The sequence below is a fragment of the Paroedura picta genome, chromosome 3, assembly GCF_049243985.1.
Source record: "Paroedura picta isolate Pp20150507F chromosome 3, Ppicta_v3.0, whole genome shotgun sequence".
Lineage (NCBI taxonomy): Eukaryota > Metazoa > Chordata > Lepidosauria > Squamata > Gekkonidae > Paroedura > Paroedura picta.
The window spans coordinates 105,562,913-105,590,764 of record NC_135371.1 but is presented as its reverse complement, the minus strand read 5'-3'; the positions used below and the strand labels follow the sequence as shown (position 1 = coordinate 105,590,764).

General features: G+C 42.0%; 1 protein-coding gene across 5 annotated transcripts in view; it reads left to right on the top strand.

Moving 5' to 3' along the window:
* The window catches only part of CSNK1A1 (casein kinase 1 alpha 1), a 78,681-nt gene that overhangs the window by 32,382 nt on the left and 18,447 nt on the right, over window positions 1-27,852 (top strand). For 3 of the 5 annotated variants that reach the window (XM_077327089.1, XM_077327088.1, XM_077327092.1), the window contains 4 exons: window positions 2,844-2,922; window positions 8,367-8,441; window positions 8,956-9,062; window positions 16,120-16,268. In XM_077327089.1, the coding sequence (XP_077183204.1) occupies window positions 2,844-2,922; window positions 8,367-8,441; window positions 8,956-9,062; window positions 16,120-16,268 (410 nt within the window). Of the gene's footprint in view, window positions 1-2,843; window positions 2,923-8,366; window positions 8,442-8,955; window positions 9,063-16,119; window positions 16,274-27,852 lie in introns of those variants that run through there. The other 2 variants (XM_077327091.1, XM_077327090.1) reach the window with 2 other exon arrangements.

Sequence of the window (27,852 nt, the reverse complement as noted above, 5' to 3'; positions counted from 1 at the left end):
GTCAGACATGACCCGGTGCTTGCACAGGGGATATCTTTATCTTTACCTATGCTTCAATTACAACCCAATCCATTCCATTGAATTTTCTCAGAATGAAGACCTTATTTTTAGTGGCAATCACTTCAGTGTGCCATGTTTCTAAAAGTTTGTACATTGCACAAGGATAAGGTTGTCCTGAAGACAGATCCATCTTTTTGTCCGACCTTCTATGCTAAACTGGAGATTAATCTACCCTCCTTTTGTCCTAATCTGATTCACCCAAAAGAAAGAGAATGGCACATACTCGATGTGCGGAGATGTCTTAAAGCATTCCTAATCAGGACAGAATCCCTGAGGAAACCAGTCATTTTTCATTGCGGTTTATCCTTCCAGACTGGGTCAATGTTTATCTAAAGTGACCAATCAATCAATCAATATTTATTCACGGTCATTCAGACCAAAACCCAAATACATGCAGTTAAAACCAAGACAATCCAAAAAGCAGGAAAACTGCCAATACTATAAAAATGTTAAAAGTCTGACATCATAGTCAGTATTTAAAACATACTTTAAGTTACCAGTTAAAAAAAAATGGCTTTGTACTTATAAGGTTGGATCATAAATAATTTTTTGATCCATATACCGAGTACGCAATTTCATGGCGGCGGTGCAAAATTTAGCTGTGCAGAGAGTTGTTTGCTTATCTGCGTCTTGAAGCAGTACCTTGATTTTCTCCTTTGTGGAAGATCTCAGGTAAGTGTTCAGAATTGGCTGGATAAAGGTGCGTCTGATAGTGTCATAAATGGGGCAGAACAGAAACACATGTTCATCTGACTCTATCCATCCGCTGGCACAGGGACAGAGTCTCTGAGCAAGGGGTTTCTTTTGGTAGCGCCCCTCCAGCACGGCAGTGGGTAGAGTTGAGCATCTTGCTTGGGCGAAGGCCCTTCTATGGGTGATAAGTTCTAGGTCTGACAGGTATGGAGCTGGAACAAGCGTGTATCGGATCCTATCTGGACACAGAAATTCTGGTGTTTTGGCTAGATCCCTTTGCCGGCTGATGTCCTTGACCCTTTGTTTAATTATGGATTTAGCTTGATCTTGCTGTATGAAGGCTAGCTGTTGTTCCATAAAGCCAAGCTGTGATAATTTGCATTTCACAGTTTTTAGCCAAATTGGCTGAAAGTTGTCTCTTAAGATCAAGGCAGACAATCGCTTTGGGTCATTCTAAAGTGACCATTGGTTGGTACCTTAGGAAATGCATTATAGATACATACAGCAGAAACACTTAACACTGTTTATTGCATACATCTTCCCCATGAAGATAAGATGCTGGTCTTCAAATGGACTGTAACTTCTTATTCTTGGATTGAAATAATTAGTTAAATATATATCCAACTCCCACACATTTAATTACTAGAAGTTGAGAGTGTCAGTCTAGGTTGTCTTTCTGTTGAATAAAAACATCCCTGATTGGATGTCTAGTCCAGCATTCTGTTTTCCACAGTGGGCAGTCCGCTGGCTCAGAAGGCCTACAAGTAAGAAAAGATGTAAAATTTATATCCCACAGCCACCAGAACATGCCTCTGAACATGAAAGTTCCAGCCAGACAGTCATTGTACTTTATAGCAATTGAATCTTTCAGGAATTTGTTCAATTCCCTTTTAAATCCATCTCCACTAAAGACTATCACCACACCTTCTGGCATTGAATGTCACATAAATCTAAAAAAGCTTTTTTCAGCTCTTTTGAGAAATGGGAGTTGCAAGTTAATTATATGAGGTGGATGCTGAAACATATTTATCTGCCTGTACCCCCTATTCAGAGGATTCTCAGCAACCCCATGGAAACAGCTCCCACATCCAGTCCCCCCCCCCACACACACACAGTTATGGACCCATCCTGGTAAAGACAGAAGCCCCTCCAAGAAAGCTATCTCCGGATAGTTTGAGGTAGGCTGAGAAAAAAGGAGTATCTCAGGATATCAGCTGGCAGAAATCCAATAATCAAACTAGCTGGGTGAAGAGGCAGGAGTAGGGCACATGCCTGAAGACATACAGGTTTGGTGTCAGTGAGGGAGAAGTTTGCCCCTTGAGGTCGGTGCCAGATTATAAAGCTTCTATTCTTTAGGTATCCGGGTAAACCTATTTTGTTGTTGTAATGATTATATGGTTCTGCAATTTTGACCCAAACTGCTTGTACTCTTACTGTGTACTGAAACCCAAATCTTCAGCTAATTATTTTAGCTTTTACATTTTAGGTCAGCACTTAACAAATCCCAGATCACTGTGGCACTTATTTTTGACAGTGATTTTATTTAAGGTTTGTCTGCAGTTCTCAGTGGAAGTATGAAAAGTTGACTCCACTCAGTTTTTTTCTGATGAAAAAATAGAAATAGTCCCTTTTAACCAGTCCCTTTCGATCATGGGGGCTCCATGGACAAAAGCCATGTGGAATGAGGGCTTTAATGTCAGAAATTTGTCAAAACTGAGTGAAAACCCTGGATGGATCCAATCCAACATTCATCATATAGCATTTAAATGTTTTGTGGTATGACATAAATGTGTTTAAATGTCTTATAATTGCTTGTTTATATATGTTTAACCTTTATTGTTTTCAGTAATGATAGATGAATTCATTTCTTAACTAGCTGTTGTCTTTACTGGCTCCAATATTCAATTACATTGACTTTTTAAAAATTATTGTAACATTTAAAAAAATTAATGTAAAAATTAATGTAACATTTTTTTAAAACATGTAATGTAATGTTACAATGATGACAGCCATGCTTATGCTTCTATTTCAAGTCCTCAAACAAATGTGGATATAATGTTTTAACTATTAAATTACCATTTCCTTCACAGTCGTCGTGATGATATGGAGTCACTAGGATACGTATTGATGTACTTTAACAGAACCAGTTTGCCATGGCAAGGATTAAAGGTATGCCACAACCTTTTCTTTAGAGTTTTGGAAGACATTTTTAAAGAGTTGTGAAATATTTAGCAAAAAAGTTGATGAGAAGCCAGTCTTGTGGCTTGAGTGTCACCACAATCCTTAGTCACAAGGGAGGCACTTTATTTAAATACAAATAAATAGATAGTGAGCTGATATCCTGTGGCCATTCCACAGAGCATTCCACACTCCTCACTATGGCTCAGTCGGCATAGAGAGAACAATCCTGGCAGCATCAGTCGTGGCTATAATTCATTTTAACTGGCAGTTGGTTTTATAATTACCGTTTTTATTGGTTGTATATGTTATATGGGAGGTGATGGTACCAATTTACTGTGCTCTGGTTTGAACACCACATATGAAGAGGGATGTAGACAAAATGGAGTGTGTCCAGAGGAGGGCAACAAAGATGGTGAGGGGTTTGGAGACCAAGACGTAGGAGGAAAGGTTAGGGGAGCTTGGTCTGTTTAGCCTGGAGAGGAGACGACTGAGAGGGGATCTGATAACCATCTTCAGAAAGCTCGCAACAAAATCACAAAAACATCCTGTTGCATGCTTATGAGGGCGTATGAGATGGCAGTGAATGTGACAAAACATGAGTTTTTTGCCATGGAAATTGCGTCCACGAGCTCTTGCCCGGTGCAATTGTTTTGGGTAGTTCAATCTCTTACCACCCTCAGGGAGGGGCACCAAAATTCAAGGAAATTGGATCTTAGCTGTGAGGCATTAGTGATTTTTTTTTCGCGGATAAAGTCTTGTCGCTCCATCGGGACCTTCCATAGTTGATACAGATAAGGAACTGAAGGCCCATTGTTCGCCTTTGAAGGTGACATTTGATGGCTTCAGTTAGCTCTCGTTAACCAAAGTGGACATGTTGCTGGGCTTAGTAAGGGTAGCCACTTACCCTCTTGATCCATGTCAATCTTGGCAGCTCAGAGAGGGCAGCTAGAACCAATGGGAAGAAATTAATTCCATCTTAACATCCAGAAGAAGTTCCTGACAGTTAGAGCGGTTTCTCAGTGGAGCAGGCTTCCTCAGGAGGTGGTGGGTTCTCCATCTTTGGAAATGTTTAAACAGAGGCTGGATAGCCTTCTGACAGTGAGGATGATTCTGTGAAGATTCAAGGCAGTGGAAGGTTACAGTGGATGAGCGATAGGGTTGTGAGTGTCCTGCATTGTGCGGGGAGTTGGATTAGATAACCCATGAGGTCTCTTCCAACTCTATGATTCACCAGTCAAGGAGCAGTGTGCCAGTGACAGCCTCATGATGAGCCACCAAAGCAACAGCCACCTGCTTTTGGGGCCATGGTGCGCTAACATCATGCTGCCGCTGTCCACATGCAGATCACCAGTTGATGGAAGAGAAAGCAACTGACCTTTTTATGCCAAAGAGGCCAGTGTCATGAGTTATCTGAATCTTTCACTGTAAGCTCATTCAGTACAGACAATGTGATTGGATGGTGGAGTGAGGCACAGGCAGGGATCAATCTCCCCCCCCCCCCCCCCATTTAAATAATTTGAGTTTGTATGTTAGTAAAAGAAGTCAGGTATACCATACAAGCTACTGAGTTTGTTAATACTTCATATCCTATATTTAGCATATCTAACATGATTGATTTGCAGCACAACTGCCTGGACAGCTATAGACATACTATATTTACATACTAGCAAGAAAGCCCATTGCAAGCCAGAATGCAATGGGCACTAGGACCCAGGGGACACCGGGAGGTGCAGATCTCTCTGTGTGTCTCTCTCTCCCTCTCGCTACCTGTCTCAGTGCGCCTGGCAGCAGGACGCATAGCAGGTAATTAGGGCTGGTTTGTAGGAGGGAAGAAGGGCTGGTGTGCAGTTTGGGGCAGCTCTCTGTCTGTCTCTCTCTCCCTCCATCACAGCAGGGACGTCTCTCTCTCTGTGTGTCTCTGTCAGCAGCTTGTGGCAGCTTTTTCTGCTTCTCTCTCTGCCTCCCTCGCAGCAGGAGTGATAGGAGGGAATGAGGGCTCGTGTTCAGTCTGCCAGGGGTCTGTGTGTCTTTCTCTGACTCTGCCGTGGCTGAGAGGAACGTGGCTAGCGTCCAGGGAGGGCGGGAGGGAGAGTGGGAGCTGGCTAGCGTCCAGGGAGAGAGGGCGGGAGCTATTCCAACTCGGACACGTTCCACCCCCCAGGCTGTTTCACAAATATATAGAGGATCCATGGATAAGGATGTAGAATAGAAATTTTTCCATGGGAAAATACAGCATCTGCTTCACTCAACAAAGGAGCCCTCATCTTTTGCCAGGCAAGGAGAATAGATACCAAGGCAGCAACACAGGAACCCACACAGTACACTATCTTGTCACACTCTGCTACCTTGCTGTGCAAAAGCACTGCTGTGGCAATTGTGAGGCATGGCTTTGATTGCTAGGAAGTTGATGCTGGCTAGATATCCCCTTTTGCTTAGATAGAGTGTCAGCAAGACAGTTGGCAGAGGCCAGACTGGAACTTGCACCTCCTGCACTTGAGAGTATTCATGCCTGCCTGCTACTCTTCCTTCCCTTCTATGACTTGCATGGTTTATCAGATGCCAGCAGTGATGTGGGGTAATGTCCAGCCTGGAAACCCTTTACCTCCCTTCCAAGAACATACCTGTGTTCCCTCCCTGAAAGCACTCCCTTTGCTCCTTCCCAAGGTGAAGTGCTTGATTGAAATGTGGAATGAGCAGTTTGTTGGGAACTTAGCCTGGTCTTCAAAACTTAAATCACACAGAGCTTTTGAGCACTATACACACTTACTCAATAGCATCAGATGAACTGGTCAGATTAATGTAGTTCCTGATAACCAGTAGCTGCAGGCAACTCTGGAGCCACCTCCTGTGAGAAATGTGAAGCAGACGCACTGTGTCTTGAGGGGGATAGGAAAAGATGCCTGAGGTTGAGCTTGGCAGAACCTTGGGGTGCACTTCCATCTCTTTCTCTTGCGCCTCCAGCCTGCTGGACTGTGGAGGAACCAGAACAGGGGATAGCCTTTCCTCTGCAAGCCTCTTGCCATGTTCCATGGCAAATCTTCCCCAAAAGGGAAACTCTGAGACTTAGGGAAAACTTTAGTAGCTTATTGATGAAGCTACAAATGGCTACATAGAACCGGGGGGAGGGAGTTTGAAAGTCTCAACCAACACCTGGAAGAAGAGCTCCGTTTTGCAGGCCCTGCGGAACCTCAAGAGCTCTGACAAGGCCCGCATAAAAGTAAGGGTCTGGCTGATCTAGACTCCATTGCTCAGAGAGCTTTGGAGTTTTGTTATTGTTTGGGCTGGTGGGGGAGACAAGGGTTTCTTCCTTCTGCTTTGGTTCTTTTGAGCTTGATTAAAACTTGGTTAAGATTTACTGTTGATCCTTTTGGGGGCCTCATGGGTGTGAGGGGTTTCACTGTTTTTTTATTTGAATTCTCTGTCTCCTTCACTATCCTTTACCATGGTGCTTGTGTTTCCCATTCTTTTTCTCTCTTTTTTTTTGGTTTGGTGTGCGTGGGGTGTGTGAGTTAGGTCCTTCTTGCTTTGTCTTCTATCTTAAATCCTTTTTCCAACCAGTCACCCCCCCCCCCATATTTCTTCCCAATAATTCTAGAAGGTTGGGGGGGAGGGGTTTGATTTTCACTGTTCAAGTGTGTGATTCTAATTTCAAAGATTGAGTACAACACTTAAATGATGCATAATAGGATTCTAGTAGTAAGAGTTTGTTTTAGGAATTGTTTAACTTTTAAATACTTCTAATTAGATTTCAGCATAGGGCTCTAGTTCCTTTCTAACTAGGACAGTGCTAGGAGGATATTAAACAAGACAAGGTCATATATGTCTTCAAAACAGTGAGCTAATAGCCTATATTTTTAAAAGCAGTGTCCGGCAGTCTGAGCTTCAGAGAAGGCAGGTGCTTTTAGACAAATTTCCCTTCAGGTTGTCCTTTAGTTTTTCAGCTTTCAAGAAAGTTCTGCATTTCCATAAAGAACATGAGGTTTGTTCCAATATAATCTAGTCATAAGAGGTTTAATAAAGAGCCTTAAACTTTTTAAAAGGTTGGTTATTCCATCTCAAGGATACTTTCTTAAAGAAGAGTTGTTTCTTAATGACACTTTTCTCTACACAAAGGAGTCTCAGAGCGCCTTACAGTCACCTTCCCTTTCCTCTCCCCACAACAGGACACCCTGTGAGGCTGAGAGAGCCCTGATAGAATTGTTTGGTCAGAACAGCTTTACCAGTGCTGTGGCGAACCAAAGGTTACCCAGCTGGCTGCATGTGGAGTTGCATGGAATCAAACCCAGCTTGCCAGATTAGAAGTCCGCGCTTCTAATCACTACACCAAGCTGGCCCTTACCATAGTCAGGTCTCAGTATAGGAAGTTATTAGGCTACACAATGCTTTCTTAATTGAGGAAGCTGCTGAGGCACCCCCTGCAGAGGTCCTTATAGGAGCTGGCAACTGCTGCTCAGGCAGGCCCTCCTCCAGCTATTGTTGCTGAGGCTCAAGAGGAGGAGGAAGAGCTGCCCAAACTGTCTTTTGAGCTGAGCTTTCTGACTGAGAGTGTTCCAGTTCTGGACTTCATCCCAGTGTCACCCAGAGGTGTTATGTCACCTCTGGCTTATGCTATGGTGGCTTGACCAATGTTCCATTAACTCTTCAGACAGCCAACTAGCTCTCAAGTCCTCATTCCCTGATTCTCAGGCCCTTGGGTCATCTGCTCCTATTGCACTTTGGTTGTTCTTTCCTGCCTCTAGTGTCCAGCTGTAAGCTGTGCATATTCTTTGAAGATAAGGGGATGCATCATGAAAGATTACAGATTGTGGGAACAAAGGGCATGGGGGGGGGGTTGAGCTTGGCAAAATGTTCTTGGATATTAGACCTATATAAGAACTGCCCTATTGTATTTTACATCCCTATCCACTTCAGCCCACTGAATCAATTGCATTGGAGGCCTGGAGGTTTTTTTTAGTCCTACTGCCATCTTGTTCTCTTGTTTTTATTGTTCGTCTGTATTTTTATTGGGGTATTATTTGGCGATTTTATTGCTATAAGATTTTTATGTAATTATGTTTTTATTTATGTTGTGAACTGCCGCAAACCAGTTCGCTGAGAGCGGTGGTCTAGAAATCAAATTATAAATAAATAAATAAATAAAATTTGCAAGTTGCAAACCTGTAATGCGGTGCCATTTGTGAATGTATGCAATATAATGGACTTTCAGAAGAATGCCCTGTATTCTTAATTGCTTTTACAAGCAAAAATGTGAGAAGTCACGTGATTAAGGCATTAGTTGCCATAAATAGCTCTCATATTCAGAGGTCAATACTGGATTGAATTCTGATCCATGTTCAGTAAGTTTTGGAACCTGAAAATTTTAGAGATGTCTACCCTTCTGATATTTATAACCATCCTTATGTTGCTTACATTATGATTCACATTTCTCATAGGCCGCAACAAAGAAGCAGAAGTATGAAAAGATTAGTGAAAAGAAGATGTCCACTCCTGTTGAAGTTTTGTGTAAGGTAAGTTCATAAAACCTTGTTTTTAGAATGTATGCTTCAGCTTTTCACCTTCCCAGTCCACTCCTCTGTACCAATTAAATCAAATAGCCTTCTTTCACTCAGGATTGTCCATTCAACAACACTCAGATCTTTTCCTCCGGATCAGCCTGTGATTGGAGTGTCAGGCTCCTTTACTAGCCATATTCAGGAAGGCTTATAAGACACTTTTATTCCAAAGGGCATTTTGTGCACTGTTTTAGCTGTGCTTTTACCTGTGCCTCAATTTTAGCTTGTTATTGGTCACTTACGATTGTGTTCTGGCATAATTTGCTGTTAGCCACCTTGAATCTGAAGGAGATGAGATGGGGATACATATTTCTTACATTACTGAAGAAATGATTACAAGAAGCTATTGAATTTTTTTTCGTTGTAATTTTTTTCTGTTCCATTTATTTAAAAAACAGTAATATTGCTGTTTTCTAAAACTGACTCCCTGAAGTCCTGCAAATTATCGTTTGACAAATTTTGTTTACAGGGATTTCCTGCAGAATTTGCAATGTATCTGAACTACTGTCGTGGACTGCGCTTTGAAGAAGCTCCTGATTACATGTATCTGAGGCAATTGTTTCGTATTCTTTTCAGGTTAGTTTTTCAGAAGGCCAGACCAAGATCTTAAAACTTGATTGGTCAGATTTTAATTATCAGTAATAGTTTAGAGCAGGTTTTCTCACCCAAGGTTTGGTGAAACGCTGGGGTTTCTTGACAGGTGTGGAAGGGTTTCCCTTATGAGGGGATGTTTATTAATGTTTTATAAGTTTTTAAAGTTTGTTAAACATTTATCAGATCAGATGATATGACCATATATGGTCATGTTGACCCACCTACTCCTCTCCCAAAATGGCGAATGATAGGCCTGGAAGGCGTGGGAAAGAGAGGAACCCCAGTTGGGCATATACACAGCTATGCTTTCCAACCATATTCTGCACAATCGCACCTCTTCTGGGATTTCTCAAAGCCTGAAGAATGTATTGTGGGTTTCTCAACAGTAAAAAGGTTGAGAAAGGAAAAATGGTAGGAAAATGTTTTGTTTAAGATGAAACCTGAATATCAGGAAAGCTTCTCTTATGCTGGTTTGGGCAACTGAAGAATTCACACTTGCATTCTGTTAATCTGTGTGTAGATCGCTGTTCCTCCAGGCTCTGATAGGATTTAAGCACATAATACAACATTCAGGATTTCCAGACATTAATTTCTATTAGATATTTACAAAAGGAAAATGGTCAATGCTCACAAAATGTGTTAAGAGAAAAACAAATCTATTGTCTCATAGTTCACTTCAAAAGGCTTGGTTTCCAAGATGGGAAAGCCAATCAACATTTGGAAATAGATGGCTACAGTAAAATTAAGTTCATACTGTAGAAGGTGGTTTTTATATGCCACTGTTCTCTACGAGCAGGAGTCTTGAAATGGCTTATAATCCCATTCCCTTTCCTCTCCCCATAACAGACACCCTGTGAGGCTGAGAGAACCCTGATATTACTGCTCAGTCAGAACAGCTCTATCAGGGTGGTGATGAGCCCAAGGTCACCCAGCTTGGCTGCATGTTTTTATTTATTTTTATTTATTTAGATTTTCATACTGCCCTCCCAAACGGCTCTGGGTGGTTTACATAAAATATCATAGGGTAATTAAATAGAATATCATAACATATATAACAGTCATAACATATCAACCATAACAATATTGCAACAGGACCACTTTAACAGAACCACTTAGGTAGGTCAGATTATTTCAGTCATGGAAAGGTGTGTCTGAGGGGGTACCAGTGGATGTTGTTGGGTTATTTGGCCTCAAGCAAATGCCTAGTGGAGGAGCTTCCTTTTGCCGGCCCTGTGAAATTGTAGGAGTTTGGGCAGGGCCCTGATCTCTTCAGGAAGCTCTTTCCACTGGGGGGGGGGGGGGGCAGCACAGAGAAGGCTCTGGCCCTTGTTGAGATCCGATGTGCTTTTTTGAAGTCAGGGATCACCAGCCAGTTGGAGGTTGGCAGAGCATAGGGCTCTTTTGGGGGTATAGGCAGAGAGACAGTCACTTAAGGACACTGGGTCCAGACTGTGTATGGCCTTGAATGCAAGTAGCATTAAGCCTAATCCGGAATCCAATTGGGAGCCAACTGAGTTGTTGGAGTACAGGCTGGATGTGGGATCTCCATGGTGTATTAGTGAGAATCCCATTCTGCACCAGTTGTAGCTTCTGAATCAAAGATAAGGGTAGGCCTGCTTAGAGCGATTTGCAGAAGTCGATTCTAGAGGTAACCGTCGCATGGATCACTGTGACTAGGTGTTCTGGGGCCACATAGGGCACTAGTAGCTTGGCGTGGTGGAGGTGGTGAAATGCAAGCCACGCTACCTTTGTGACCTGGGCTGCCATTGTAAGGGAAGCACCCAGGATCACATGCAGGTTCCTGGCGGATTGAATCACTAGGCGCTGCACACCTTCCAGGGCAGGCAGACACTCTTCTTTACATCGTCTCTTCCTACTCAGCCATAGGACATCCGTCTTTGCAAGGTTGAGCTTTAGACAACTCCATTTAAGCCATTTCGTCACTGCTTCCACTGTTTATGGAAGAGACTCAGGGCAGTCTTCCATCAGAAGGAGGTGCTGGGTGTCATCTGCATATTTTTTTTTAATAATTTTATTATTTATTATTATATAAAGCATTTACAGAAAGTAAAAGAGAAAAAGCGACCAGCTGATATGGTTTGCCGTCCTCGTTTAACATACATATTCAGTTCCCATCACATATTAATCCTAATCTAGAAGTTTTTACCATCTTTCTTAATGAAATAATTGTTAATACATATGAGAGTATAATCTGTTATAAGAGTATATTCTATTATTATCTTAGGTGATATAAAGTCAGTCCCCTTCATATATTGGCCCTGACCTAAGAGTTACTGCTGCTGTCTTGTTAATACATATGAAATATAGTTTACCATCCTCTTTTAGCATACATATTAGCATACATATTCAGTTCCCATCACATATTGATCCTGATCTAGAAGTTATTACCATCTTTCTTAGCAGAGTAATTGTTGATATATATGAGAGTATAATCTATTATAAGAATATATTCTATTATTGTCTTAGGTAATATAAAGTCAGTTCCCTTCATATATTGGCCTTGACCTAAGAGTTACTGCTGCTGTCTTTCCCATAGGAAACCAAGAGAGTGCTCCACTGTTCATCACATTCTTCAGGTGGTCGCAGAAAATGAAATTGTATTCTTTTCCATAATGTCGCCTGATGGTTCCTGCATAGAGTATTTCTGGTTGCCTTTCTGTCAGGACCAAAGAAGTCTCTTGCTTGATTCTTGCTTGCAGTCGCCTTTAAGTAGGCTCTGTATACTTTGTCAGTACGGATCTCTTCCTCTAGTCGCACAGAGATATCTCCTGATAGCTTCCTGCGTGCTGTCGCCTTTGAATAGACTCTGTTTATTTTGTTGATCCAAATCACTTCCTGCTCTAAATAGACTTCCAGGTTTTTGGTCCTTTCCTTCCTTAAATCTGTTTTCCCAAGTTCTTGCAAGGTGCTTTTGATTTTAACGTCCCTAGCTCTCTCCCCCTCCTGTTGATTAACTTCCGGACATTGAATTCTCGTTTGATGTATTGTTGGCTGAGTTGTGTTTTCATCAGCTGTTTTTTTCAAACCGTCGGTTCTGTCTAAAAGCTCTTTCTTAGTCTTTTGGATTTCCTTTTCCACCTTGTTGACTGCTTTCAGTATCTTTGAGTTCCCTTCGCATAACAAATGGAAAAGCTGTGCCTTAGTTAATTTTTCCATAGTTCTAGGCAGTCACAGATTATAAACAGAAAGTCTCGTGAAATCTCGCGGGAGCTCGAGCGATCCAAAATTATCAGTTTGTCGATCTCCGTATCAAGTCAGCGTCCCCAACTGAACTCTCTCCAACAAATCTTTAAAGTCTCTCTTTTCTTTAAGATCTCTCTTTGTTTGATTAATGAGAGTATTTAGCTGGGAGCCTCCCACTCAACGAAAGGATTCACTTGTAAATTGGTTGAGGAGGGGGGGAAGAGCTTGTGGGGGAAAAAAAAGGAAAAACCAGAAAACTCAGTCTTTACTGTTGCAGACTCCGGCTCCTGTCAGTCTGGTAATAGATGATCTGGGAAGAATGTAGGGTCAGCTGGTCGTTTCAAGCTTAGAAAGTTATTTACGACAAGGGCGCCATTATGACCTTGAGCACATGCCGCGGCGATCCGGAGAACTCAGTCTCCACGGATCTGTAGGACGCTCAGGATGCCATTCCTGGGGCGACCGGTGAGCAAGATTTGCGTATCTGCTCAGGTCTGCCAGGTGCATTTGCTCCTGACCCTCAGCATGGCTTAAGAGTCTGGCACAAGCCCGGCTAGTACGGCGCCATCTTCAGTCGTCTCCAGCCTGTCGGTGTCATCTGCATATTGATAGCAACCCAGCCCAAACATCCGCACTAAGCTAAGCAAGAGGGCACATGATGATATTAAATAGGATAGGAGAGAGGATGACTCCTTGTGGGACCACATGTGAGCTGATGATGATTAGATCCTCTCTCTCCTATTGCTACCCTCTGTCTTCAAACCCGGAGGAAGGAGATCATACATTTGAGGGCTGTCCCCCATATCCAGGTGTCAGCGAGGCAGTGAGCTAAGAGCTCATGATTGACTGTGTCAAATGCTGCTGACAGGTAACAGCAGCACTGACCCGCCTCTATCCAGCAGGCAGCAGAGGTAATCCATCAGGGTGACTAGCACTGTCTCTACCCCATGGCCAGGCCGGAAGCTCAACTGAAATGGGTCAAGGGCTGAAGTTTCCTCAAGGAACGCTGCTGTTTGGTTCACAGCATGCTGCTATTTGGTCCAACTTCCCCAGAAATGCTACATGTGAGATGGGGTTGTAGTTGTTGGGCTTCTGTGGATCCTATAATGGGTTTTTGAGCAACAGGCGCACCACTGCCTCTTTTAGTTCTTCTGGGAATTCTCCCATTGAAAGGGAGAGACTGATTATTTCCTGTAGGGGTTCCCTATTCTTAAATCTGTGGTTTTTCAGAGCTACAGTGGACATGGATCAAATGGGCAAGTGGTTGGCCTTGTTGCCGCTAGAATCCTGACGACTTTGGTTGGTGAGAGTCATCTGAAGTAATCTGAAGTCATCAGTGTTCTTTCCAAAGACAGCCAAGGGGCCTCTAGTTTGCATTCTGTGTCCAAAGGTGGAGGGAGGTCATGGCAGAGAGTCGAGGTTTTGTCTGAAAAGTGACTTGCAAATGCCTCACAACCTCCAATTGGCTAGTATTTTGGTGTCCTTCATTGAGTTTGGTGAGGGATCTGTAAACCGCTCTTGCAGAGTAGTAGAAAAAAAGCGCTAAGGGGTGGGTGGGAGGAGAAATGGGCGGAGCCCCCAACTGTCCCCCCCCCCCCCCAACGTTGCCCACATTTCCCCATGGCAGCCATTTCCTCCCTGGCTGTTGCAATAGAAGGTGGCCCAGCTGGCCCCAGCCTCTGGCTAGAGCTGCCCTCGGCCCAGGCAATGGTGCACCTTTCTGCTGGCCCCAGGGCTGCAGCAAGCCTGCCACTGGGCCCGGCAGAAGCCCGCAGGAACCTCCGCGGCCTCTTGGAGGCTCCTGCCGGGCCCTGGGGCAGCCTTGCCACATCCTGCACGCAGCAAGGCTGCCCCTGGGCCTACCAGAAGGCCGTGGGAAGCTCCACAGCCGCCTGGAGAATTCTGGTGGGCCCTAGGACAGACTAGACTCGCCGGGCCTGTCCCTGGGCCCTCCAGAAGCCCGCAGGAGCCTGCGATGCTGCCTGATGGCCCGGCCTTCTGCGCGGGCCACAGACAGCCTCGCAGGCCCTGCCCCTGCCCCTGCCCCTGCAGAAGCCTCCTCATGACTGTGGTGAGGACACACACCACACCGTGCCATAAGGTAAGCTCCTGGGGGGGGGCCTCCTCTGTCCTTTCCCCTTGCCCCTTTCAAGGCCCATTTTTATAAATGGGCTTTGAAACTAGTCATTAATAATTGTTCTGGGTGTGAGTGCCCAGACACGATTCAAGTCAAATAAAAGTTGTGTTTCACTGACTTCACCACCATCTCATAGGCTCTTAACTGCATTCTATAAGATGTTCTCAATTCTTTGTTGAGAGTCTTTCTCCAAATTTGCTCTAAGTCATCTTAGTTCCCGCTTTTTTCTGTGGAACTCCTTGGTATACAAGGAGCCCCACTTTAGATGGGGGCGGAGAGGGTTTGTCTCCTCAATGGCATTCAACATTCTGTCAACCCAGTCACTGACCAGTCCATTTAGAGATGTGCCCGGAGGCATTGGGTCCCGTAGAGCATTCAGGAATCTAATTGAATCCATGAATTTCCACAGGCGAGTTGAAATTTGCTCAGTGCCCCACTGAGGAGGAGGTGGCAACCTTAGCCAAGTCTTCAGGGTATAGTGGTCCAACCATGGCATGGTAGTAGCTTGATCAGATCTAGGCTCAACCCTGTGCTGAAATGAGGTCCAGGGTGTGACCTGCCTGGTGGGTAGGACCAACAACAACTTGCGAGTGCTCTAATGTTGCCATGACTGACAATAGAACCAGCCCATTGCCAGAGGGCGGCACTTCACATGTACATTAAAGTCTTTCAGAATTAATAGTCCGTAATATCCAGGTGGTGGCCGCCTCTAGCAGGGCGGGCAGGGCATCTGGAGGTGCATTGGGCACACAGTATACCAGTCAGATGGCTACGCACTCGGTTCTGCCCTACCCAAGGCAAACATATTCAATTCCCGGAATTGTCGGTGCATGGAGAGCCCTGTGGGGGAATGGGGAATCAAAACTGGCTCACCAGATTAGAAGCCACTGGTTTTAATCACTATACCACGCTGGCTCCTTCATTGTTTTCAGAAACAAAATTATTCTCAATTCTGAAGTATGGCAAGCTGTCATAGGAGTACTAGAAGAAGAATAGGCATTCAGTATATGAACTTCTGTGGTATCCTGACAGTATATTAATCTGGGTTGAATCGGAAGTATTTACCATTCATACCAAGTTCATCCTGGTTTGTCTTTATAAACTATATTAACAGTTGAGACAGGTTGGGTTAACTGTAGAGGAAGCTCTCCTAGACAAATGTTGGTTCAGGGGTGGATTAAGGCAGTAGAAAATGGCTGGCATTCCAAAGTCCTCATTTGGTGGTAACTTTTGCAGCCTCCTAAAAAACCTATATTATGCAGGGATGCAGCTGGTGTGGAGAGATAGGAAAGCATTGGTGCTCCCACCCATTCTTATGTGGAAGGTTGTTTTCATGGCATACAGTACCATGGCCAGTGCTTTTGCAATTGTTAATAGCTGCCAAATAGTTTTCAGACTTGTACCAAACAGCTTTTAATTAATAATCCATGGCACTACATTTTTTTCTATTTATTTTATATATTATTATAATATTTTTATACCACCCTCCCATATGGTTCAGGGCAGTTTACATATCACATTGTGAGGTATTACATGAAATGACCTAAGCATAGAACGTAGTTAAAATAACATCAACAATAATAATTTTCAAAGCATTTTAAGTTAACTATTTAAGTTAAAAAAAGAAGCATGTAGCGTATCACAACCAGTCAAGTACAGTGAAGCAGTGAATATTTCACTTTGTTTTCCCTTTCCCAGGACTTTGAATCACCAATACGACTACACGTTTGACTGGACAATGTTAAAGCAGAAAGCAGCACAGCAGGCAGCCTCTTCCAGTGGGCAGGGGCAGCAAGCCCAAACCCCCACAGGCAAGCAAACTGACAAATCCAAGAGTAACATGAAAGGTTAGTAGCCAAGAACCAAGTGACGTTACAGTCCAAAAATATTAAACACTAATTTGGATAATGTCGTGAACTTAAGTGTTAGATCGAGGAGGTCATTAAAAACATACATTTGGCTGTTCAGTATAAAAAAGAAAATGGACGTCCTTGGAAAATTTGTCTACTAACTTTAAACCAAGTGTCCTTGTTTTTCATATCATTTCTTTTGGGGATGTTGGGTCATTTTAACCACTGCATCTTTTGCTCCCGCATTAACCCTTCTTCAAAATAAACTGGCTTGGTGTTGGGAACATGACAAACAGTATGATCCAAAATCCTAGACCTAACACTTTCAGGGGAAAGTCTGTTGACTTGTCTAGGGCCAGGTTATGGAGGCTTTGGTATGGGTTTCTTTGCTTTTGCTATCCAAAGTGAAGATGGAAAGTTAGGCATGTTCTTATTTGGAATTCTGCCTAAAGCACTTGTGTGGTGGAATTTTTATTCCTTAGCACAGACAGTGTCCGTTTTCCATCTTCAATTACCAATCTGTGAATGAGTTCTCCACGGTGAATTTATGGGATTTATGTTTATATGGAATATGGAATATTTAATTTCAGTGATGGATTATGAAATCTGGATTTAATAGAATTTGTTAATGCCTCTTAAAGTTGAATCCATGACCTGATGCGTTGTGTTTATGGATGTTTTTCTGTACAAGGAACCAGATGACTTTATGTATTGTGTTTTTCACCTTTGGGGACCATTGCTGTTAGTTTGGTTATTTATCCGTTGGGAAGTATATCCATGTTTGTTCATTTCATGGTGCTTAGAGAAATCAGGGAGTTGTACAGTCTGAGCTGGTAGGAGCTTTGCTACCAGTGAATTGAGATTAGAGATGGGAGAATATAAATACTGCAGCTGTGGTGACTGGAATAAACGGAGGCTGAGGCCTGGCTATGGGTGGTGGCTCAGCAAGACCCACGAGCCATGCTTTGGCATTTGCAGTAGGAATGTGAATGTGGAGTGCCTGTTCTAGATAATCAGAAAAAATTCTATTGACAATATAGAATGTAAGAAAAGGGGTATTTTTTGTAAATGCATTCCAGGAGTTCACAGAGGAATGTAATGTTATGGACTTCCAGAGACTTCTCTGTTTAGGGAATAAATCTGAACAAGGAGACAAAGTCTGGAGATGAATGTAAAAAGGAAGGAACACATAGTAGGAGCGTGTGAAACTGTTGGAGCAGCATTTTCAAGAAGTCTTGACGTCTTTCTGAACATAGTCTTCGTTCCTTCAGTAAAAGGGAAAACCTGTAATGGCAGTAGGCTATAAAGGACATCCATTTTGGAAATATTATAATGGAGTTTCTTGACCTGTGGATAAGACAGGTTTGTGCGCAAAAATATGAATAGTATGAAAGAAATGCAAGGCAGATTGAATGAAGTAACATCATGAGAAGTAAGAAGCTGTTTTGAGCTTGAAGATGACAAAAGGAACGTGTTGGAACGTGCAGGATCTTCAGGTTAGTAAACTTTCTTATTACATACTTTCTTTAAAAGACTGCCTGTTTACCTTCTGATCTATTTTTTTAGTTCTTGATGTGACTGATTTACAGCTGAAATAGACAGATTGTCCCCTTTAAAGTAGTTCTGAGTGTCAATGGATGCAGTGAGTAATATTAAATGAGCAGGATGGCAATAGTAATTAGCTGCATTGACTTGTTTTGTTTAGGGGAATCCATCCAGAACATGCAAAATTCTGAAGACTATCTGCCCTCAAGATCGCCATCATTTTCTGTAGTTTTGAAGTTACCTACCAATGATAGTATTGAAGTTACAGCATGTACTTTATATAGTCCATGTATGTCACCTATACAAAAAAAGAAAACAAAATCCATCTGGAAACAACCACAGATAGGTTTGTGAAAAAGACCAGCAGCTTACAAAAGGAGGCAGTTAATGAAAAAATAGCTCAATTTGTTTATGCAGCAAACTCCATGGTTCAGTCATTATGATCAAGGTACAGTTCAGCCAGCAGCAGAGAAAGCCGGCAAATTGCTGAATTAAAGTGCATGAGGGAATGTAAAAAGATTAGGGGATGTAATTCTTAACTAGACTCTTGATGAGTGGAGCAGTGTCCACAGGGATAGCAGAAGGGAATTTTGTCATTGCAAAAATAAAAAAATCACCAAGTGTACCCACAGCAACATAGCAGTAAAAAACTATAACTTTGGGAAAATTCAAATACATAGAAAACAGCTTAATCACGGGCATACAAAATGAGAAGTTTAGAAGAGTCCCAAACTCAAAACATAGGATTGCAGTACTCACTTTCCACACCTCTTAGCTGAAGACTGCAGTGCTTCAGAAATAAAGGCTATTGCTGAAATTGTGAAACACTTCCACAACCACAACTTTGCAGCAGCTATGGTACCAAGCAAACTTCTGCAAGAATTATGGTAAAACTCAGTAATGGATTGTTTTGAGCACTATACCAAGAAATAGCCTAGTCTGCCACAGCTGGAGTTCTCAACTGGCCTTAAGAGAAATGTCAAACATCTGATGAGTAGCCTGAAGTCTCTCTGCAGCCTCTTGGACAAATGCAGAGGAAGGCTGGTCTATTGTAGATACTGTTGGGATTTGGGAGGAATTGAGCAAGATCTTGAAAAGAAAAACATGCAATGAAAATTCAATTACAAGTATATTTTTTAAAAGTCCATGTTTCATCTCCCATTCACTTTCTTGCAAATATTCTCCAAGCTGGTAGCAGGACCAAACCTGTACTGCTGAAGAAGAGAATTTGCTTATGTCATGGGTATCCAGCAATAATCACTCTACAATAAACTTCAGACATGAAGGCTGAACTATTCAAAGAATACTACTGTTGATTTGAAGGAAATGACACTAGTGAACTAGTGGAAATTACTTAAGCACGTGGATTCAGAAACTGTTAAAAGTAGTAATTCCACTTCTAAGAGCAGTAGCTTTTTATACTGTCATAGAAAGAATATTTTCTTCCTTTAGGCTCATTCCTTCCGAACCAAGAGAAACTGTATGGGACCTGAAAAAAATAGGAAAGCTCATTTTTTTCTGGATTATGAACAAACAGAAAAATGAAGGGAAACAGTACTGTTAAGCTGCTTGTGTTGACCAGGCTTTGTGGGTCAATTTAGTGTGTGTTTGTTTTAAAAGAGACTTCTTTTCCCAACAGTTAACAAAAATGTGATTTTAAGAAACTTGTTTAAGTAAATTCAAAAGTACATGTGCCGTTTTGTTAATGTTATATATCCAGAATATGTAATGTTGTTTTAGTTACATAAAACTATTTAAATATTGGTATGTCTGTGGTTATTGTTATTTCTTCTAATATAGCATATCAAAATAATCCTCCCATTGCTGAAATTGAAGTGTTGAACTAGAGCGAGTTCCCCTCCTGTGATTTCATAATTACTTGCTTTGGTAGATAAGCAAGAATCTATTTTTTGATAGTGCTGTAAATTTTACTTTAAAAGTTTCAAAATAAACTATGTTAAAGTGTGCACCCTCTAAAAATGAAACCTGCAGCAGTCTCTGAGTTGTTGATATGTGTTAGTGTTAATAACAGTTGGCAAGAATGTTTATGCAGAAAACTGTGCTTAAATTGGCTCTTCCTGAATAATGATAAATGAAATATACCCAGCCTGCTAAAGTTGTCCAGATTCCTGATACAAAGTAGGAAAATGATGAAAAGAAACAGATATCCCAACTGAATTACAGAATGAGGAACTGGCACAAATATTAGTGGCCAGTCATTGCTGAAACCCTGTATTCTATTTTTTGTTCTCCAGTGGCATGACCTCTGCAAGTTCTGCTCAGTCCACAAATTAGAAATATTTCATCTTGTTAGATAAACAACATGGATTAATACTTGTCCTCTTGCAAAAATTTCCACTCTGTCCAGGACCTGCAACTCCTACAAAAATATGAGCATTTAGTTTACACAAAAATGGGCCGGATTAGTATGTTTATATGAGTTCAAGAGGGGCACACTTCTGCTCACTTTGCTTCAAATGCCAGTGTCTTCACCTTGCAAGTCTGCAATAGCTGCCAATATCCTCCTATGCTATGGATACAAAAGGGCTGCCAGCATCTTCTGCTAAACTGCAGTAGTTCCTTACGTGTGTTATCTGTGCTTATGCTGACTATGCAGTGGTATTGGGGGGGGGGGGGGGATTTAACCTCCCTTTATATTTTGAATTTTTCTGCAAACTTGAGAATCCTTACAAAGTTTGCAAGAAAATCTGTCTTAGTGTTGTTATGGCCCCGATCCAGATTTATGTATCCACAGATGGTAGTTACATATAGCTGTTGGTATTTTCATATTTTATGTAGCTAAAGAGGGCTTTCTGTTCATAAAATCATCCATTTAGCCACTATGAATTTTAAAGTTAAATATTTAAAGTCTTTGAGTTAATAAGAATAAGCTTTCACATTTGTACCTTACTGTTTTTTCCCTGTAACATACGCTTATAGCTGCTCTGTAATTTATAGCAGACTAGATTTAAAGCCTGTTGCATCTGTAAATACAACAGGTGCTAGCATCCCCTTTCCTCGCTTCCCCTCCCTGGACAGCCCACCTGCCAGCACGCCCCTGCACCCCAAAAAAGACCTGCCACAGCCTCTCTGAGCCTCGATGGGCCTTTAAAAAAATATCTTTTAAAAAATTTTCTATAAGAGTGTACAGAAAGGAAGAAAATAGATATACATTCAGTACAATATATCCCCATCCTTATACCTAGTTCAGTTTTTCATTTTCATTCCATAGTTCCATTTATAAAAAAACAATCAAGCTTCATTTAACAAGATAGTCCAGATAAAAGCTCCATTGCTCCTGAAAAATCTTCCTTTGGTTTTTTATTAACTATAGTCCCGACGCCCGCCCGGCCTCCTGGACTGGCCAGCCCACTGTAAGACACGGGAGGCCGCAGCACCACCGACCACACCCAGCTGCCATTTTCCCGCGACCCTACCTTTCCCCCCCACTAGCGCCCATTTTATTTGCTGGTAAAATGGGCGTTAAATCTAGTATCCTTATATTTTAAGCAAGTTATCCTCTTCTGTTGAGATCTTGTGAAGTAAGCTTCAACTGGGGATTTCAAAAATGAAGGTGAGGGAGAAAGTCTGTCTTTATGACTGCGCCAAATATTCAGCAAACCGGATGACCATAGATTAAGTTTTAATTTTTTCATCTGCTTCTACTATTATGTAACCCTTCTCCCAGGCCAGCCTTTTCCAAGATTAAGTCTCTGTTCATTGGTTCCAATACCCAATCTGCCTATACAACAAGTGTAGCAGCATGTAAATAAAGCTTTAAATTGGGTACGGCTTGACCACCTCTTTTCCTTTTATCCTGTAGGACTTTAAATGCAATCCTGGGTCTCTTGTAGCTCCAGATGAACTTGTTTAATTCTGATTGCCATCTTTATAATGTCTTATCTTTAACTGGTAAAGGTAGTATTTGAAATAGAAAATTAAGCTTGGGTAGAATGTTTGTTTGTTTATTTATTATATATTTATATGCTGCCCTCCCCAGAGGCTCAGGCCGGTTTGATTGTGGCAGTATGTGCCGACCAAGAGAGTTTCAGCCTATCCCACCGTACCAAGTCTTGTTGAAACTCGTTCCACAAATTTCCGTAATTATTTGCCACCAAGGCTGAAAGGTCGTCACCTATATGTAATCCAAGATATTTTACTGTCCTCGGGTTAACTTAACAGCCAGTATCATCTCTAACACATTGTGTATCTGAATCCTATGTCCCAATCAAAATTATTTTAGTCTTTGCTCTATTGACCTTGCCCAGATATAGGCCAAAATCTTTCAGTACATCAAACAATATTGGTGCGGATGTCGGGGTTAGTTAAAATGCAAACATCATCATCAGCATAGCCTTTCAATTTAAATTCTTCTCCAACCTTTAAACCAGAAAGTTTATCTTCAGCACGTATCTTGGCTGGTAGCATTTCCAATACTGAATTAAATAACAATGGTGACAAGGGATATCCTTGTCTAGTACCATTCTTAATTTGAATCATATCTTTAGTCAGCATACCATTTATCAAAATTCTAGCTGCTTGGCTGAGTATATGTTTAATCAAACTCAAAAAAAGTTGAACAAAGTCTAGCATTAAAAAAAAGTGTATATTGTTTCTCATATATCTCTTTGGCATAAAACCAGTCTGATCCGGTTATACCATGTCACCAATACATCTTTTCAGTCTTTCAGTTTAGATCTTAGCAAAAATTTTATAATCCACATTTAGTATTGAGATGGGTATGTAGGAGTGTGGTAAAGATAGCTCATAGCCTTCCTTGGGGATAAAAGTTATAGATGCCTGTTGCCAAGGGTCCGGCCATTTCTTTTCTTGGTGATGAATCACATCACGTATAATCTGGAGCAATATAGGTGTGATCACATGTGTTAATTTCTTGTAATACAACGATGTAAGTCCATCGAGTCCAGGCACCTTGTGCAATTTCATAGCTGCTATAGCATCATTTATCTCCTACGTGGTAACCCTTTGGTTCTAAATGTTGCAGTGTTGTTCTGAGAATTTGTTTGTGGACATGTTTTTGCAAAAGGAGGAACATTCTGCCGAGTACTCCTCTCCAACCTGATCAATATTTTGAAAAAATTGACAAAACAGCTCTGAATATCAGATTCTGTAACATACTCCTTACCATCATGTTTCAAGTTGCTGTTGGATTTCTTTTGCGAGCTTTTCTGTAACTTAATGGCCAGCCATCTTCCTGGCTTATCTGCCCACTCAAAATTTTTCCGTTTTAAATAGTCAAGTTTTTTCCTCATCTATTCCATTTCAGCACTATCTTGTTGAATCCTCAATAGTTTAATTTGTTTGGGTGAGTAAATTTTGAATTCAGGATAATTCCTTGTCTCTTTTCTTCCTGGCCACAGTATTGCGTAGAAGAATGCCTCTCATATACGCCGTACTTGTGTCCCAGACCATGGATAATGGCACATCAGGTGTTATATTTGCAAGAATTTTTGAAGGCCAGTTTCACAATTTTTGAGCTTTTCTTGATCTTCATAAATATAGTCATTCATTCTCCTTCTCATACCTACCCTTCGGTGGAACATTTCCACCAATAGAGGATTGTGATCGGTGAAGGTATTAGATAAAATTTCTGTGAAAGAACGCTTGCATAATTTTATGGTTGGGGTAACCACAACATGAGGTTGGGGTAACCACAACATGAGGAACTGTATTTAAAGGGCCGGGGAGGGGCATTAGGAAGGTTGAGAAACTAACATGGGTTTCTTGGAGGCAAATTATATCTGCTCTAAACTTTGAGTTGGTTGAAAATTTTTGAGCGTTTGCAAGTCACATTCAGTCCATTAACATTTATGGACAGAATCTTTAATGACTTAATGGTGCTGGGAGGTTCCTTTTGCCCCTTTCTGGTGATATCTCAGTTCCTGACCAGCTGCTCCTTGTTGTGGAACTTCTTGTAGTTGAGCCAAGACAGAGCCTTTAGACAAGGATTCTGCCAGTTCTTATGCTTGTTGAAGAGTTTTAGTAATTTTCCTTCATGATGGCAAGATTATATCCAAGGCAAAGATAATCTTCCAGAGATATCTTATATTTTGACCAGTTAGAATTTGATGTAGAAAGTGGAATTGTGCTCTCTTCCGTAAGATATCAACAGGTAAGTCTTGAAGTACTGAACTACTTGGCCGTCACGCTGCAAAGGGTCAGAATGATTTTTCTCCAGCAAGGCTCTCTTAACAAGATTATTGTCGAAGCTAACCACTATATCTCTTGGTTGATTCATATGTGCTGTTGCTTTGGAGTAAACTCTGTAAACCTTATCAATACAGATGTCCTCATCCGGTATATAATTTTAAAGAGATGTAATAAGTTCTTGTCGCAGATCTTGTTTTTCCATAGTTTTTTGGGGGGTCTTTTATCCTCACATTTCTAGTCCTAACTTCAGTTTCCAGGGCCTCAAACTTCTCTTCTGCTATAGATTTCCAATCCTGCTGCTATAGATTTCCAATCCTGCAGATCTAATTCTATTCATTCGATTTCATTCTTTTGTTCTCTCAGCTGTTTGGTGTTGTCTTCTACCACCTCTTTCAACCCATCAATCCTCTCTGACAACTCTTTCCTGCAGTCTTGAATTTCTTTCCGGATTTTGCTGACCTGCTGCTTATGCAATCGTTCAGCAAATGTCTTTAATTTTTACTTTGCTCGTCTAGAAGGCGTTATAGATGCCTGTTATTGGTGTCATAGAATCTGTGTCATATCCAGGGTTTCCTCTTCAGACTCCGGTTTCCAACTCTATTTCTTTATCTTTATATTTAATCTTTTTGGTTCTTCTCAGAGTTGCCATGTCCTTTCGCTTCCAGAAGGGAATTAAATCCTCAGTTTCTTTTTCTGTGATGTAGTCAATTTAGGCAGAGTTCTTGGTTTTCCTTACATCAACCTACAATTGTTTTATCAGGGCTCTTATACCAGTCAGAATAGCAGTTCGTCAAACAATAAAAAAAGCTTATCAAACTCTAAGCCACTCATAAATGCTAATACAATCAATCCATTTTCTATTTTAACAGGATGCTTAATGACAGAACAGTTGATAAAAAAAATTACTTATATAATAACTATTGCGCTAACTATTGTACTAATACTAGCCTTAGAATTAGCTACGTAAAAGCCGATCCAAAAAATAAAGAAAATAGAAAAACTAATAAAAGTGGGCATTTTTGAGGAACCCTGTACTCCCCCCCTGCCCCAAAAAGGCCTACCGCAAAGTGTCCAAGCTTCAGTGGGGGGGAGGCATGGAGTTTTCTCCAGGACTTCCCCCATGCCCAAAATGGCCCCCTGGAACTCGGAGAGGCCACAACAGGCCTTTTCGGGGCAGGGGGGGAGTGCTGGCGGGAACTCTGTTTCTCTTCCCTCCCCCCAGCAGCATTCCCCCCCCCTACTCCAAAAAGCCCTGCTGCAGCCCCTCCAAGCCTCAGTGGGCCTTTTTGGGGCAAGGAACTCCTGCCCCTCAGACAGCCCCACCGACCACCTCTCCTGGCGGCAATCAGGGGCACTGGTGGCAAGTGTGCCAGACTGCCCCTCGCCAGGTTTTTATTTTGAGGCAAAATCCTCAGTAAGTTTTCTTGTCTTTGTAAAAAATGTTATAAAATAAATATAGAGTTGAGAAAATGACATTAAACCCACAGTTCTACAGCAAATCTGTGTACTTAGAATCGATCACTTACTTTCTTAGGTGCATAGTCTCAAGAAGTTCAATGAATAGAAGTATGTTTTGACTACAATAGATCTGCACGAGCAAAGTGTGAGGAGAGAGGGCGAGCAGTAAAACTGAAAGTGTGTTTTGAGAATATGTGACAAGTCTTGGGATCTTTGTGTGTATAAATTTATATTTTCTGGAGGAGGAAACTTATAATGGCTGCAGGCTGTAAAAAAGATTACTTTCAAATATTTTAATGAAGTTCTTCCATCTACGAATAAGGCAAACATTCGTGCAAAATGCAAACATTGCAACAAAGAAATGCAAGGTCTAGTGGCCCAAATGAAAGAACATTATGAGAAATGCTGTGATGAAGACATCAAAAGGAACATTTTTGCAAGCATGTTTCTTAATAAGCTATCGAAGTGAACAGAGAAAACAGCGTCATGGGACACTGCAACACCATGTCCAGCTGAAAAACTGGGAGTGACTTCGACATACTGTGTGTGGCTTTAAGGTTGGTAAAAAGTTTGATTTCATAATATTTCTTAACTGCCTTAAATTTATTATTCTTACTAGATGTAGCTGTTACTTTGATGTAGTTCTTATCTTTATAAAGCTTTCGTTGTATTCATATTTGGCTAAGGGCTAAGTGGGCAGAGAGTGGGCGAGGCCGGTCCAGCGCCTTCCGATTGGCCCCTCACCAGAACAGATAGCAGTTCTAGCCAATTGGGTGAGGGCACAATCTAGGCCCTCACTAGCACAGGCCAGAAAGGCTTCTAGGCCCTCACCAGGACAGGCCAGAAAGCCATGGGAAGCGGCAGGACACCATGAGTAAAGAAGAAGGCCTTCCCCTCAGGACTAGAAGCACACCCGGGGCCCCAAAGAGGCCCAGGGTATGCTTCTAGGCCCAAGCAGAAGGTCGCACTGACGCCAGGGGGAGAGGGGGGGAAGCAGGCCTAGAAGCGCACTGTGGGGGGGGGGGGGGGAAGCTTTCAAAGCCCGTTCTCACAAACAGGCTTTGAATCTAGTGAAGAAATAAAAAGGTAATAAGCAAATATTCATTTTTAAAAGCAGTACTGAGTGGGAAGCAGATGAGTAATAATGCAAAATAAGCCAAAATGGTATAAATAGCATAATAACTGCATTGACTTTTTTGTTCAGGGGAATCCATCATCAGCATAAAGGATTCGGGAAATTGTTCACCTTCAAGATCACCATCCTCCTACAGTTTCAGAGTTATCTGTTCAGGGTAATATTTCAGTCACCTCATATACATCGAATATCCACCGTATATCAGCTAAAAGAAAGAAAAAATCCACCTATCCAGAAACCACCAAAGATAAGTTTTTGTCATGCATCTACCATTTAATCCGGGAGCTCTGATTCTTAAGGTTTGATTTATTCCTCTTTTGTTACAGGATCCACCCCCAGTAGATATAAGCTCTCTCCCCACCTTTGTTCCCTGTCCTTGCCAATTCCTCTTCTCTGTGTAACTCCTGAAGATAGTTGCTCTGATGCTATCCTCCTAATAAAGATTATGCTGCTTAACAACTATGTGGACTCGACGTGGCTTTGTCTTACAAGGAGATTTATCTGCGGACTGCCTTCTTAGGATTCCTGACAGTTTGGCAAAGACGATTCTCTCCCCGTTAACCTCTTTCTACCTGTAAGCCTCGTGAGCATGGCAGCGGCTGCAGGAGGGGCTCGGGAGAATATTCTCTTCTCATGACGGAAGGCCATGGTTTCCTGTGGGGCATAGACTCGCTGTGCAAAGTGGCTTTGCAGTGTGCACAGTACTTGGACTCTGAGACTGCTCCAAATGAAATCCTCCCCGACAAGCAAACTCGGGAGACTGGAATGCGAGTGTTTGTATTCGAATGCTGGGTCAGCTGAAACCTCTCCTGACACTCAAAGAATCAGGTGAGCTGGAGATTGGAGCTTTTCATCCAGACCAGAGGCAGCTGAGTGCCACACGATTGCAGTTTGATCGCCCTCTGGATAGATGGTTCAATGCAATAGACGTGGACCCCATGTGGAGACCACCAGGTGAGTGTCGCCGGTTGATGTTGAATCTTGAAATTACAGCACTCCAGACTAGACCCTGGAAAATAGGGGAATGAACCTTGACACGGGTTCAGGTGGAAGACAGAACTGTCCTCCTTGACCCATCTGCTACAGTGACAACTGCCACATCCCAACTCCCACAGCCCAAGAAGGCCCAGTGATTATGGTGGCTGTTGAACAATATCAGTAAGTGGTTAAATGGAATCAGGAACTTGAGGAGAAGTTAAATTTACTCAGTGCAATTATTGAGGAATTATACTCTCTTCAACAGGACAGTCTCCTCCCCCTGCTCTACCCCAA